The 14,889-nt window shown below is 48.0% G+C and overlaps 1 protein-coding gene across 13 annotated transcripts in view; it reads right to left on the reverse strand.

The window, feature by feature from the left end:
• Positions 1 to 14,889, reverse strand: part of Gramd1b (GRAM domain containing 1B) — a 234,647-nt gene that overhangs the window by 17,623 nt on the left and 202,135 nt on the right. For 12 of the 13 annotated variants that reach the window (XM_029543023.1, XM_029543022.1, XM_029543019.1 and 9 more), the window contains 5 exons: positions 6,081 to 6,165; positions 5,451 to 5,554; positions 4,313 to 4,408; positions 3,577 to 3,657; positions 304 to 419 (listed from right to left, as the gene is read on the reverse strand). In XM_029543023.1, coding sequence (XP_029398883.1) covers positions 304 to 419; positions 3,577 to 3,657; positions 4,313 to 4,408; positions 5,451 to 5,554; positions 6,081 to 6,165 — 482 coding nt within the window. Of the gene's footprint in view, positions 1 to 303; positions 420 to 3,576; positions 3,658 to 4,312; positions 4,409 to 5,450; positions 5,555 to 6,080; positions 6,166 to 9,123; positions 10,053 to 14,889 lie in introns of those variants that run through there. The other variant, XM_029543029.1, reaches the window with a different exon arrangement.

Raw genomic sequence — 14,889 nt, forward strand, 5'->3', positions numbered from 1 at the left:
TCCTGTTTAGATGCTAAGTCAGAACTTATTAACTGTCTCTTACAAACATACCCATCTATTTTTGCCTAAAGCCAATTGTCACCTTGGCCAAAAGACTGCTAGTTTCCGCTCCCTTGATTTGCTGGCTTCATCTCTGACCACTTAGATAGCTACACAGCCCAGTTACTGTTCCCTCTGCAAGAAGCACTAGTTCCCTCCAATGCTTCCCATAGGGTGCTACTCCAATACCATTTTCCAAATGATGTCCTCACTGTCATTCTGATCCCCATGTCCTCTGGGAAGTTCACCCAAGGCCACACTCACCCCATTGTGTTGAAGTCATCATCTGGAGGCACGTAGTCCTCATCATCGCTGGTGAGGCCCAGCTCGTTCCCGTAGCACTGGTGGACAAAGTGCCAGAGCTCCTTGGGACACAGGGGCTGCAGGAGATAAGAGCCGTGACTCTGATCCTCCCTTCCTCCAGCCCTGCCATCCTGCACAGAAGCTCTAAGCCAGGCTGGCCCCTTGTGGGAAAAGGAGCCAATGGGCTCTCTCCCCAACTGTATAAAGAGGGTGCCTCAATGACAACACTGTTCACCTCACATGTCCCTGTCAGATGTTAACCTCCTGCCTGAAAATGTAGATTATGACAAAGTCAAGGACATGAACCTTCCTGGCCTGTGCCTTCAACAGAGGGATTAACTGGCCCTTTGAGGATGGGGAGCACCCCATCTCTCGCTCCTCCTACTGATGAGGTCCAGCATTAAGTGGAAGAAACCTATGTAAACCTAGGGTCACAACATCCATAGGTGCCCTGACTCAGTCTTGCAACACCACAGATGTTAAAGGTCATCCTAGCAGACCTTCTCCTAATGACCTGAATATTTCCTTCTTTACTTTGAGGGGTGATCAATTTGTACACAATGCCATGTAGTTTCTAGTGTTTCCTTATGGGGAGTATGTCTATTTGTCTTCTTTAAAAACAAGGTCCTAAGAGAAGCTCGTTTCCATAGGGTACACTTTCCAGAGAGAAGCAAAGGAACGACAAAGAAACTAAGGTCATGGGTGGAGACCATGAGTGATTATAGACGGGGAAGAAGAGAAGAAGGAAAGCAGGGAAGAAGGGAAGGTGAGACCAACAAGTGTGTGAAAAGGACAGGTGTGTAAGAAAAGCAAGTGCGACCAACAACTAAGAAAAAACAAACATTCAAGAATCTTTATAATAAGAGACTTTCTAAATAATGGGAGCGACCTCCAGATCCACACTTTGAAGGAATGGTTTAAGCATCAAGAAGGATACCCCAAATCAGCTTTCCAGGTTTTGGACTTAGTAGAACCATCCACAGTGACAGTTGGGACCTGACTCTGGACCGGCAGGTGTGGAGGGCTAGCTTTCTGTGATGACTAACATCTTTTATCTAGATCTCCCCTCCTATCCCTAGTCTTTGTGGACACCCTTCTTCCTGCCTGGGACAGACCTGCCTTCTGTCAGATGCTGCTCTAGCCTGCTCCACATTCACATTCCTCGCTCTCCCTGAGCAGTTCTGCCTGGCTCAGCTAGAATCCACAGAGTCGGGACCAGCACAGTTAGCAGACCCTCACTAGACAACATAAGAGTTATTTTGGAAGACAACCAAGATTTCTATCAGGGCTCTTAGAGGTTCAAATTAGAAGAAACTGTAGATAAGAATTGATTTACTGGGTTTTCTCCAGATAACAATTAGCTCAGGCTAGAGTCAAGATAGATACATATATTTAATACACTCTTGTCAATTACATGGTAACCTAGTTGAAGGTACATATTATATGTAGGGATTTTTCCCTTTTGTTTTTTTTTTTTTCTCTAGCCTGGATAATCTCCCAACATCTGACAGCTTCAGAGTAGGAACTCTCTATGGATATGAGGTGCAACATCCATCTGTTTCTTATAACCTAACTCAAACACATCATCCGTCAGTTGGTGGCTATCTTAACTGAGGTTTTTTTTTTTTTTTTTTTTTTTTTTTTTGTCTATTATTGGCAATTCTCTGAGACCTAGTGCTGACCAGGGTGGACTCTCTCAGGACTAACAGGTTCTTAGAAACAACTCACATATATGCAGAAATCCCCCTTCTTCAGCTTGACCAGTTACCTTGCTCAAAGCCAGGTACCCTAAAACTGGATCCTGGGCAATTACAGAAAATCCCCCAGTGGCTAATTCTACCCCTATACCACTTGGCCTCCCTAGCTGATCCCAGGAGGCCACAGGAAAGGCTCTTGTCCATTCTTCTGCTCCTTTGCCTCCTGACCTATTGAGATTTGGTTGTTTGTTATGCTCAATACTGGTTGCTTCCAGAGACCACACATAGACTCCGGTGATCCTATGTGACCTTACCCCTGAAGTTATCCATGATCTGTGAATAAAGATGCTGACAGCCAATAGCTGGGCAGAAGAGACATAGGTGGGGTTAGCATTCCCAGAGTTGGGGTTGGAGAACCATGAGGTAGAAAAAAGAAAGTGAAGAGAGGAGAAGGCACCATGGAGTAAGAATCTCCTAATGGCCATGTGGGTTGGCTAACTGGCATTCACAGCAGCCCAGATGAAACATGGCAAATTATATAATGTGATTACTGGCTGGGAAATAGACATAATAACATAGAGATAGATATCTGTCCAACTCTTGTACTGATTAAAATTTCTTATAAATATAAAGGTTGTGTGTGTTTATTTGGGAACTAAATGCTCAAAGGCAAGGTAGAAATCCTGGGTTGAGATTAAATATTTCTACAGCATGACCAACCCCATGTGCTGCTCCATGTGGCCTGGCACAACCTGTCATGGCAGGCTTCATTTCTGGAGGTTCTGTGGATAGAAAACCTGCTTCCTTCACAGCACTCATTTCTATAGCTTCCTGCTTCATTCCATTTGCCTACCTAAGCCCTACAGACGTAGGACTAAAGTACCCGAAGTCACAGGTGACTTATTCTTGACAGTGCTGGGACAGTCTCACAAGAGAGCTGACTCTGCTCAGAACTGGGGTCAGGATGACTAGTGGCAGAGCCATGGGCTCCTTTAGGGCTGGCCAATAGCACAATAAAAGCACGTCCCAACTGGGACAATATCCAAGTGAGAAGAACACTGTGGGTAGATGGCCTCCCCAGGCTGAAGGACATAGCCAATCCCCCCTACCCTAAGTTTCCTTCTGTCTGTCTGCCAGTCAGTCTGTCTATTGACTAACTTTCTGACTATCTGTCAGTCTGTCTGTTTATTTGCCTACCTACTGGAATGAAATTTATTTAATATTTTGATCATGTCCCTTCTCTCCATGTTTCCATATCCTTCCCACCTCTCCCTTCCCACCTAAATTCATGCACTGCCTCTTTTGTTCTCTCTTGAAAGAACCATAAAAAAATCAAAAATCTAAAATAAAAAATATACACATACACCCCCCCCACCCCACCCCCCACCCCCCCACACACATCTTGAGGCTATGAGGGCTGGTAATAGACCCAGTGATTCCATTCGAGAACACCGATTTCCCCTCTCTTAGCAACTATCAGCGGAAAACAGCTTCCTGGTTCGAGGCACCCTGTGTCCACTTCCCCTTCAGTACCCACCTTTTCCAGGAGAGCATTCTGCCAGAGCCGGAACATCATCATGTACGTCCTGTCCCGGGCTCCAAATGAAGTAAAAAAGTGCTAGATTGGAGCAGAAGATGCAGAGAAACAGAGAGAATGGAAATACGGCCCTCCTTTCTTTTAGTCAAGACACTCATGCTCAAATTCGACTGAGTGCCAGTTATCCAAAGCTGTTAGCACACTAGGGACCTAGGGACCTGAAGTCTCTAGGTGCCCACTGTAACCAAGTCCTTCAATATTTTACTGACTTTCTTCTGTGTTTTTTTTTTTTTTTAAATTCTAGTTCTAAATTGTGCCCCCCCCCCCCAAATATGTGTGCTCTGTGCTCACCAAGTAGAACTGGGCAAGAGACCAGCTGGCATACCACACAAGCGGAATAAGGCACAACTACTGACCCATAACCTTCAGCTAAATCTATGAAGGCAGGCTGTCCAATATAGTCTATGGTTACAGAGTCACAGGATTCAAAAGTCAGCTGTTCTAGCTCAAAGTTCAAAGTTCTAACATGTTGCCCTAACCCCTGCTTGGTCTTCAACCACTCTGCTCACCTCGAGCATTTTTCTAGAACAATCGTACCCTGCTTACTGCCTGCCACTTCAAGCCCAATTGTCTAAAGTGGAAGGGTGACTTAAGGACAGGGAGATAGGAGTTGGGGCACGGGGTGTGGGATGTGGAGGGTACATAGATTAAAGAGGTCAAAGTGGACCACACTTACCTTTTCTGAATCAGTGCAGACTTGGATGGCGTTGGGAATGAGGCGAGCTGTTTTCTCTTTAGTCATGGAGCAGATATCTTTCAAACGAACTGTCAGCTGGCATCACCATGGTAACAGAGCATGAGTAACAAGCAGAAGATGGTATTAGTACAATCGGGCAAGGACTGTTTATATGGCACAAGTAGTTGCCAGGCAAAATCAAACCATGGTTCTCATACCTCTGGCCCTGGAAGGGACCAATTTAGAGAATACATGGTTTGTACCCTATGTCACAGAGGCCGCACACTAAGGAACAACTGGCCTTTATCTGCAGTCAGGGGTACCTATATTCTATAACCTGCTACATGGGCATTGGACCGGCCGTTTTTCTGCTTATAAAACCACAGAATATTGGTGATGGATGGTCTTATGATGCCATCTAAGTAATCTTTCCATCTTATTTTAAAAGATGAGGAAACAAAGGCAAAAATAAACCAATTTTAAATCATAGTTAATAAAATTCTTCTAAGCTCTACAGCCAATATCCTTCCTACTTAGCTATGTCTCCCTCTGCTGTAACTCACACCAGATAGCTATCTACATTGGCCAAAGAAAAATGGTTTGCTTTGTGTTTTGTTTTGTTTTGTTTTGGTTTGGTTTGGTTTGCTGCCCCTCACACCCAAGAGATAGGAAAGATATAGATAACAGAAGAGATGCCATTACTGGAGCTCAGAATTGGGTATCCAGTGTTCAGTCGTAGGTTTCTGTTAACAACATAAAATATAGCCAGAAGGTGATGGCTCAGAGGCAGGCAGAACTCTGAGTTTGAGGTCAGCCTGGTGTATAGAATGAGTTCAAGGACAGCCAAGGCTATACAGAGAAACCTTGTCTACTAAGGGGAAAAAAACAGTATACATAATATAAAGGCTTGGGAAAAACACAAAGTCAGCAAATGAAGAAAATGAAGGCAGCTTGTTCAGTCATGGCCTAGATGATGGCCCAAAGGAACAAATCTGGGGGCTTTTTCCTCTTTTTTTTTTTTCAATTCTGGGGACCAAGCACAGAGAAACCTTGTACATGCTAGGTAAGAATACCACCATTGAGATGCGGCACCTACATGCCACACGATCCCCCACCAACCCAAGTCCAAGCTCTGTACCAGGGTTTCCCAGCGGAAGATGTTGCTGTAGAAGCAGATCCAATTTTCTGAGAGGTAGAGTCGGCCCTGAAGAAGAATGTCTCTTTGGAGTGCACAAGAGTAATCTGTGTGGGAAGCAGGATACCAAGTTCAGAGGCAGGAGACCTTTCCAGCAAACCAGTGTGCAGTGAGCATACCGTCCCTCCCTCCAGCACTGGGGGGAGTCCAGCCATCTGCTGCTGGCTACATATGCGGCCACAGAAGGCTCTGACATCTCATAACCAGAACGCACAAGGGATGAAGGGCACTACAGCCTGGTGGCAGGATAACGAATCAGTATGACAGCCAATGACTGGCAGGATTTTTAAGAAGGCCAGTGCTGTCTCATGGATTTCCAACCTTTTACTGCCATGACTGCAATCAGTTCTAAGGAGCAGCCACGTGCAGAAGTTAAGTGCTGCTCTCGAGGGGGCCACCGGCATGGCACTTGATCTGGGACTCAAGATGCCTGTGTTACAGATGTTCATTCGCCATGTGGCCAGCTCCACCTGCTTGCTTGTGTTGGCTCTCAGCCTCTGGTCAGAAGGAGCCTGAGTGCTCTCTGGGACTCCCAGACTTCCTGGTTGGCCCCTTCCCAGGTTACTAGCTCACCAACAATGAGGCGCTCCGTGTCTGGAAGTTGCTTAAAGAGCTTTCTGAAGTCTTCATTTCTCTGCTTGTAAGTGGGGCTTAGCACCTGCAGGACAACAGCCACGATTAGGGCCACGTACCCACATACTGTAGGATTAGAGATAACAGATGCTGGGGTAGAGGCTGGCAGATGCTTGTGTGTTGGAAAGACAAAGAGATAAGCTCTCTTCCCGTAGTCTCTGGGAGGCCAGGTGAAGAAAGGGGCATGGACAAATAGCACAAAGGATTCTGGTCCTGAAAAACCGTCCAGTTTTGGTCAATGAGACCTATGAAGTTGGGGTCCACATATATTCTAAGGGCAGACAGCAAGGAAGGAAACCTTCAAGTGATTCCAGGCCCATGATGACAGCTATCACAGCCCTGCTTTCTGCCAGCTCTGCCTTGGCAGTGGAAAGGACCTGAGGGCCATGCTAGCTCTCGGCAGGACCTGGAAGATGACTGAACGCTGTGTACTTCTCAAAGTCTGTTATGACTAACACAGTGAGCTAAAGACATGATTTTAAAAAAAATCATAAAACATGGCACTAAGAAAAAATTCCAGTAACAGGGGAAAAAAGAAGCCGTGACACTAAAAGCACATCTGGTACGGAACCATGACACTCCTGTCCCTAATCTTAACACATCATCTACAAGGAAACCAAGGCAAGAGAAAAGCCCCATGCCCAAGGGCACCCAGCTATTACATGGCAGACCCCAAGATGAGAGGATATTCTCCATAAACCCTAGGAGTCAGGAGAGGACGAGGGACTTGTACAAAATAGAGAACCAGATCTTAAAAAAAAAAAAAATGTTGTGTATCCCTTGCAGGCAGGCTCGCTCCCACAGGCTAGCTGAGCAAGCTTCCTTAGAAACCCCACCAGCCAGTCCAAGAGTGGGGGATTCTGACCTTTCAGAGAATACAGTCTTAAAAGTATTTTCTTTAAGGGATGGTGAGCTGGAGAGATGGCACAACAGTTAACAGCACTGGTGCCCCTTCCAGAGGATCCAAGTTCAATTCCCAGCACCCACATGGCAGTTCACAACCGTCTATAACTCCAGGTCCAGAGAATCTGGCGCCCTCACACAGACACACACGCAGGCACACAAGATAAAAATAAATCTTTTATAAAACACTTTACAAATGAATGCAAATAATTAAAAAAAAAAAAAAGAATGGTGGCTACAGATGGATGTCACTCAAGGATTATGCAGAGAGTATATAACCAGCCAGTCTGAGTTCAAGACCAGCCTGGTCTACAGAGCAAGTTCCAGGACAACCAGGACTAAACAAAAGGTGTGCAACCTAGGGAGAGCCACACATGAGGACAGAGGCACCTCTGCATTCCGCCAGGCCATGTGCTGACCTACTTACACAGACACACACACACACACACACACACACACACACACACACAGCTCTTGACCCTCAGCCAGGGACTCATGCCTGCGGTACAGATTGTCCTGCTGGCAGTGACATGCGGTTTCTGGCCTCTTACCCTTTCACCCACTTCCCTGAGAATTTCACAGACATACAGCTGGTGAGGGATGGACACTTCACATGTTCATGTTTCAACTTTCTATGAAGCTAACTGAGCCACGCGCAAACAGGGTCTGGAGACTGCTCACATCTGAACCAAAGGCTGCAAGCCTGAACTACTGCCTAGCTCTCTGACTACAGGAAGGGGAACGTGAAGCACGTTGGAGAGTAAACTGTGTGAGTTCAGTTTAGGTGCATGCTAAGAGAGAGAAACCAGAGAAGAGCTGAGAAAAGAAACTTCTCATCAATCTGTCTATATTTCAAATTTCCAGCTTTTATTCTTGGCTTACATGTGTAATATGAGAGGTCCAGTTACCTTTTCCCAAAGTACACCATGCTACCAGATAATTTCAAACTTCCCAAATCTCCTATATGTGCTTGAACCAGAGTTCCGGACCACAGGAGGAAGCTATCTGGTATCTTAACTATCCTCTGATTTCTACAGCTAGGAAAGACGTGATGTAATAGTCCTCCAAGGATCACTAAGTACCAAGCAAATGCTCCCCACCCAGCCAGCCAGCCTCTGAGACCAGAATCCACACACAGGAAACCCTTGCTAGACAACCTCATATTCCTCATGGTATCCAACTCACCTTGTAGACTACTGTCGAATGAGCAAGCAGCCAAGAGCAAGCACAAGCCCACCACACATACGCCGCACGCACGGAGTAGATGTCAGTATGCGACTTCACACTTGCCAAACACGAGGCAGAGGCTAAGCAACTTGCCTGAGGGATGTGGAAACCTAGTGGGAATGGAACAAGGGTCCTAGCCAACTACCTGAAAGAAACCAACAGGGCTTCCCAATAAGCAGCACTCTCATGGGAGGGGACAGTCACCTGCTTTAACCCTCCCACTTGCTAGCCTCTCACACTTCTGGAGGAGTCTTTACAAAGTTCCTGCATGAGACAGCCCCCAATCCTCCTCAAGGGTAACTGGGCACTAGCCATCCAGGTACCCGATGCCAAGTTCCAAATTCCACCCACAGTGTCCCCTTCCCTGGGCTTCTACCATATCCAATGAGAGCTCTGGAACCCACAGAGATGGAGACACAGAAGTCTAGGCACAATCTCTCCCAAAAGCAGGCAGGAAAAGGCACTGATCTTTTGCATCTACAGCAGTGGGGAGGAATAAAGAACGCTTCCTCTCTCACATTTGTACCTGTTTTCATTCTACTGTTTGTTGACGTAGATGATAGGCCAGCCTCCCTGTACTAAAAGCCCAAAGACACATTACATGGGCATACTTGGCTTACAATCCTATGCCCCCTCCGATGCTGGGGAACCTAATCCTCTATACCCACTTCCTGTGGGTAAACTCTTAGAATGCTCTCTTCCAACGGTGAGGCAAAGCTCACCTCGATAAAAATGGCCAAAGAATTCTGGCTCGAGGGTTGTCAAATCTGCGGCTCTCAGCAGGGCCACGTAGGGCATGAGAGAATGCACAGAATAGTCACAGGGACACAGAGAATTCGGGTCACAAACTCACGGCTGGGATTTTCTCAGATCCGTGCCAGCAGTAGCATTCGGCACCAACAGGTGCATCCGCAAGCCTCTTCAAGTACCACAGCAGAGACTGGCTGTCCAGTTCCAGCAGGAGGCTCCAGAGGACCCCAGACTCTGTCAGAGATTCCATCACCCCCAACAAATGTCCCAGGCAAGCGACCTCGGTCCTTATGCTGGTTCTCAGGTTCCCTCAGAATTAAAACAGTGAGTCGTGCCTGGGCTGAACACAAGGTACTCTCTTGCCTTCTATATAATCCCGGCTGATATCCTTTCCCCGCTCAGAGCTGTGATCCCAGTTCAAGCTCTCATGAGTGAAAAGATATAATAACCATGGTTCTCAGAGAAGGCTGGCTGGCCAGTCTCCAAGAGCTGGACTCTGCTTCATGCTTCCCTTGTCTTCAGTCTGGGGGCAGCCCGGAGGGGGGTGTGGTCAGGCAACACTCCCTAGTTGGTGCAGTCACTCAAGAGTCCAGGTAAGGCCAGACGACATAGATACGGCAGGTACACAACACAGGCTGCGAGTTGCGGAAATGCCGCCCCACGTGAACAGGCGAACTTTCCAGAGCAGGATGAGACACAGCTGGCTCCAGAGACCTAGTCCACACTGGCTACTCACACACCGAGTGACTCACAAGTGGATCAGAAGCTCCAAAGAGGCACATGGTGGCCCAGATCCTTAGTCCAGATCTGCCTCACAGATTGGCCTCTTCAGTCAGTGTGCTTTCTCTCCCCGGGGCCAGGCCAGCATCGCTGTGACTCACATCTCTCACCAGGCAAAAAAAAAAAAAGGGCCACCACTTAGCTGCAACACAGGGTCTGCTCTCATCCCAGCCCTGTACACACCCCTTTTTCCTCCAGACCGTGCCCCTTTCAAATGGCCAGCAAATGACTTCTTTGTTAAGAGTCACTGGGCCCTGAGGGAGGGAGGCAGGGCTGGTGGGCGGGCAAGGGCAGAGCCCCACACATGCTTCAAGTTACAGGATCTGGGTGATGGGCCTGGCCAATGTCCTGCAGTAACCCCAGGCCTAGCCTGGCCTCACCAGCAGATGTTTCCTGCAATGGAAAGTTGCTGGCCAGGGCTCTCAGTGGAGGAGGGGAAGGGGAGGTACCAAGGGCATCACAGCTCTGGTGAAATATGAAATCTGAGACTGAATAGACTAGGGATTTCTTACGAGACAGCTCTCCTCTAAAGAACCCATCTACTCGGCAACTTCTCGGATGCAACCAGCAGCAAATATGGGAGTTTCCAATGTGCTGGTCACAGAGAAGCTGGACCTGATAGCCTGGAGAAGATGAGGTCTGCCCCATGTGAGTTCCCCAAGAACTGTGCCCCACCTTCCATACAAAGGAGGCACAGGATCAAAGCCAAGCATTTGCAGACAGCTACTCAGACCCTGAGGGTGAAATAGCCAGAGCAGACCTTATGGACCCTGGTTAGAAGGAAAGAGTCAAGTAAAAGAATGAGACAACTGAAAAGATGTCTAAGCAGAAAGGGTGCTGCTATGTTAGTGGTTCTCAACCTATAGGTTGAGACCCCTTTGGGGGTAAAGTGACCCTTTCACAGGGGTCGCATATCCGATGGCCACATATCAGATGTTTACATTACAAATCACAACAGTAGCTAACTTATAGTTACAAAGTAGCAACAAGCATAATTTTATGATTGCAGCATTAGAAAGGTTGAGAGCCACTGCTCTAAACGGAGGTTGAGAGAGGATAGACAGCATTGGAAGTAGGAAGGCAGAGACTCTGAGATCTTTGAAACAATTGAGGCAGCTCCCTTGCCTACCCCATCCCCTCCCAGATAGCCTACTCTATCAGGAAGGTCTGGAGCTGGTGCATCATAGGTAATGGTCTTTTGTCTTATAAGCCTTGGTAATTTCCTGTGCTTAAACTTTGGCATATTTAAAAATAACCCCAGTGACGACGACACAGAATACACATTCTTGGGTCTCTGACCCAGGGACACAGATTGAGAGGAACATGACCATCATCGTTAGGGTAAATAGAGGGGACAGAATCCCCGATTAAGGGGTCTCCTAACACTCGCCCCTTTCCATTTTGAAGGATACCTAGACAGATGCCACTGGATGCTGCCTTCTTTGCTAGGAATGATCGATCCATCCTTTAGTTTAATCTTTTCTAGCAGTTAGTATTTCATATGTTGTATAAAAATATCACCACATAAATGTGTTCTTTATCTTTCTATTGCCATAAAGAGAAAGAGAGAGAAAGAGAGGGTGACAGAGACAGAAACAGAGAGACAGACACTCAAGAGCACACACATGCACACACGACATACACACATGCACACACGACATACACAGATCCCTACTTTCTTGAGGCTGGCTTCTTGGAGCCTAGTTGCTGCCCTGACTCTATCAAAACATCAAGTTCTCTCTGTATTATGCATCAGTGGTCTTCATATTCTGTGACAGGTGGATGCCACAATTCTGTTTTCCAGGGCTATCACAGTATCTCTTTTCAGGTCCATACCACACCCAAGATACAGGTGGTATAGATAGTTCCAGGACGCTCCAGGTACTTAACAGAAATTCCCTGGGAACACTGATATCTAGCCATAGACACAGGACAGTTGAGTTGGTTACTATGTGGATGAGACAGGGACAGTTTACACTCAACTCAGAAAGATAATGCCATAGGAGATGAGTCTCCGTCTGCATTAGCCTTTGTCTCCTCCACCCCCTCACCAAGGGCTGGGCAGGGCAGGGCAGGGCCAGGACCCCAGGAGCCGGAATTGGCCCTTAGTTAAATATTAACTCTATGGCAAACACTGGGTGCTGGGACCAACTGGTACCCTTTCTCCAGGTTCAGCCCAAAGGAGGGGGTGAGAGAGCCTAGTCAGGGCGGAAGAGGATTTGGGGTTCAGCATTGACCTCACCTAGCAAGAAACAAGTTAAGATCCACAAAGAAAATCCCAGTGCTCCAGCCAAATGCGGTAGGCAGAAGCCAGGGTGTGGGTGGGACGAGGAGACAGGGGAAAGGTGGACTAAACATGAGGTAGGCACGGGTGCAATGCAGAGGGTGCTGAAGCAGGAGCATTGGGGATGGGGGGTCTCATCTGGAAAGGTTATACCGCCACCGGGAGAGTGAAGTTTAGAATTGACTGCCATGGGGGTAGCAGTCAGAAATACTTCTCAAAGTCATGGGTAAAAATCATAGGTGGGAGACAGATGGGTGTCAAGGAAGAGGACTGTCCTTGGAGGAAAGAAATACCAGGCACTGGGTGTGTCGCCGCGGCTGCCCCACTACCTGTAACTCCTATAAAGCCTTGTCCTACTGTCCTCAGGCTGATGCCAGGTAGCCTTGCCCTGTCGTTCCCAGGATTGGCACCAACCCTCCTCATCTTCCTTAACGCCAGCTTTCCTAGCAGGGGACAGTGACAGACAATGTGGGTGCTGTCTCTAGTGGCTACCCTATTCTAGGCTCTGCCCCTAAGTTGCTATGGAAACACTAACACCCCAAGAGTGAGACATAAGGTGGGAGGGTCTATCTGCCCACCTGGGGCTCAGCAAGACCCATACCTACCGGGAAGGATCAAGCTTGAGTCTGACCATCCTCATTTCTGCCTATAGTTCCAAAGCCCTGTCGCCTGACCCCGTAAGATCCTGACCACTGGGGCTACACCTTTGTACTCCCAGGCTGGAGGCCCTGTTGAAGAAAATGAGCTTGTCAGCTGTGGGGGTGAAGGGCAAGAAGGGCCCCAGGACAGTTGCACAAGACAGGTTTTCATACTCTACCCTGACCCCAATGTTCATCCTCAACAGTCTTGTCCCTATGTCACTTCGCTTCTTGTGACTCAACTCTTCAGGTCAGGCTAATCTGTTATTTTGCAGACAGTTTCCTCTTAGCTAGTCATGGGACAAGGAGTTGTTTTTTTGTTTTTGTTTTTGTTTTTTTTCCCTACAGACTGGTGGTGACAGTAGAAACTGGCTTCCTCTTAAATTACACCCAGGGTCCTTGACCAGGTCTTTGGTATTCTCCTACAGTAGTCAGGACTCTGTAGAGCCCTGCAGCCTGCCTCCAGCACATGGGATTCTAAAGCTTGCATCTATCTAAAGGACTCCTAGTGCCAGGGGTACAACCTGAGGCATCATAGCTGGTGAGCTAACTCTTAACATCGGGAAAGAGATTAGAAGGAAGAGCAGGACACCGGCATCCTCTGTGGAGGTCAGATTCCAGCCAGCCGCAGACAGCAATGGAGATGAAAGGTAGGTCTAAGGGAATACAGGTCGAAACAACAAGGGCAGGCAACGAGCCTCCCAAAGGAAGCCGTGTAGACTAGGAGGGCGTAGTGCAGAGGGGAGGGGGTCAATGGAGCTTTCCCTGATAAACACAAGTGTATAAGGCATAGCCACAGCATTCAGAGAAGGCACTTAGCCAGCCAGAGCCCAGCAGGTAACCCTACCCAACAGGTCGCTCTCAGAGAACCTAGGTCATAGATTCCAGTCCCAGCCAAGGCGATTGGGCCGATGTCCAGGGTAAATGCACTGGCAGGGTCAGGCATCAGACAGACAGCAACTGGCCGGCAACACTTAATAACTGAGCTCTGGAAAATGGGGAACTGGGGCACCTGTCTCAACAGAAAGGACAGGATGAGTTCATTCAACCAGCCTGCATGGGTACTGCATCCAACTTGCCTCTCCACTACCGCAGTTACCAACCAACCTCTATAGGAGCTAACTCTTGCACGAGTGAAACCAGAGTCCATCAGCTATACAACCCTCACGCACACCTCTTAGCACCTGCAGCTGTGGCGGCTGGAAACTGTCTCTGGTCTCCCTGTGTCCACCTGTCATTTCTATTTCCTCCTCCACTTCCGTTCCTTTTTGCTTCCTGCACCAGCGCCAAGTCTGGTGCGTATACAGCAGGACCAGGAAGAGGGTAGGCAGCAGCCAGTGTAGGCAGAAAGGAATGTGTCGGTGGTCATCCCGGAGGACTTTCAGAAGAGGTCTGTCAAGTTCAACTGCAGACAGCCGTCCTTCCTTTTGAATCCTCCAGCCAAGAGGCATGTCTGTCATCAAGCTGAGTGAGTGCTAAGGTGTCAGAGCATCGGAATCAGGCTGAGGGAGGACAGAGATGGAAAGAGAGGGTGGGGGGCCTTAAAACATGCAGCAATCAGGAAGAAACAGAAAGCTGGCCAGGTGACTGGAAACCAGAGAACAGAGAAGAGCATGAAGAAGGAAGACAGGAATGGAGGGTGGGGGTGGGGAGGGCAGAGAGCAAGGAGCCGAGAACAGTACAGGAACAGAAAAACAGAGCGAGCAGGGGCAGCCCTGCTAAAAGCCATGCGAGGAGAAAGGGAGCGACAAAGACAATCTGCCTGATCAAATTTGGATGCTTTAATTGACCAATAGCACTGAGGCCAGTGCTTGTTTCTCTTTGGTGACACTGATTCTTGCAATGCCACTTCAAAGGAGATTCTTGGCTGGAGAATGCTTGGGTATTTACTACAGTTGGGCAAGGATAGCTCCCCGAGAGAAACAGACAGACAGACAGAGCGCCTCTCATCTCTCTCTCCAAGATATGAGCTGCTATCAGCCCAAGGAGGCCAGAGGTCAGAAGACCCTTGGTCTGAGTCAGAGAGAAGGAACAGACCAGGGGAGGCAGGGTTCAGCTTCTCTTCCTTCATCATCTTAGTCCTCAAGGTCCTCAGATCAACATAGGCCACTTGAGGCACTCAGTGGGGTTATGGATGGACGATCAATTAAAAACCTCTCAGACATGT

Source organism: Mus pahari, chromosome 10, assembly GCF_900095145.1.
Source record: "Mus pahari chromosome 10, PAHARI_EIJ_v1.1, whole genome shotgun sequence".
Lineage (NCBI taxonomy): Eukaryota > Metazoa > Chordata > Mammalia > Rodentia > Muridae > Mus > Mus pahari.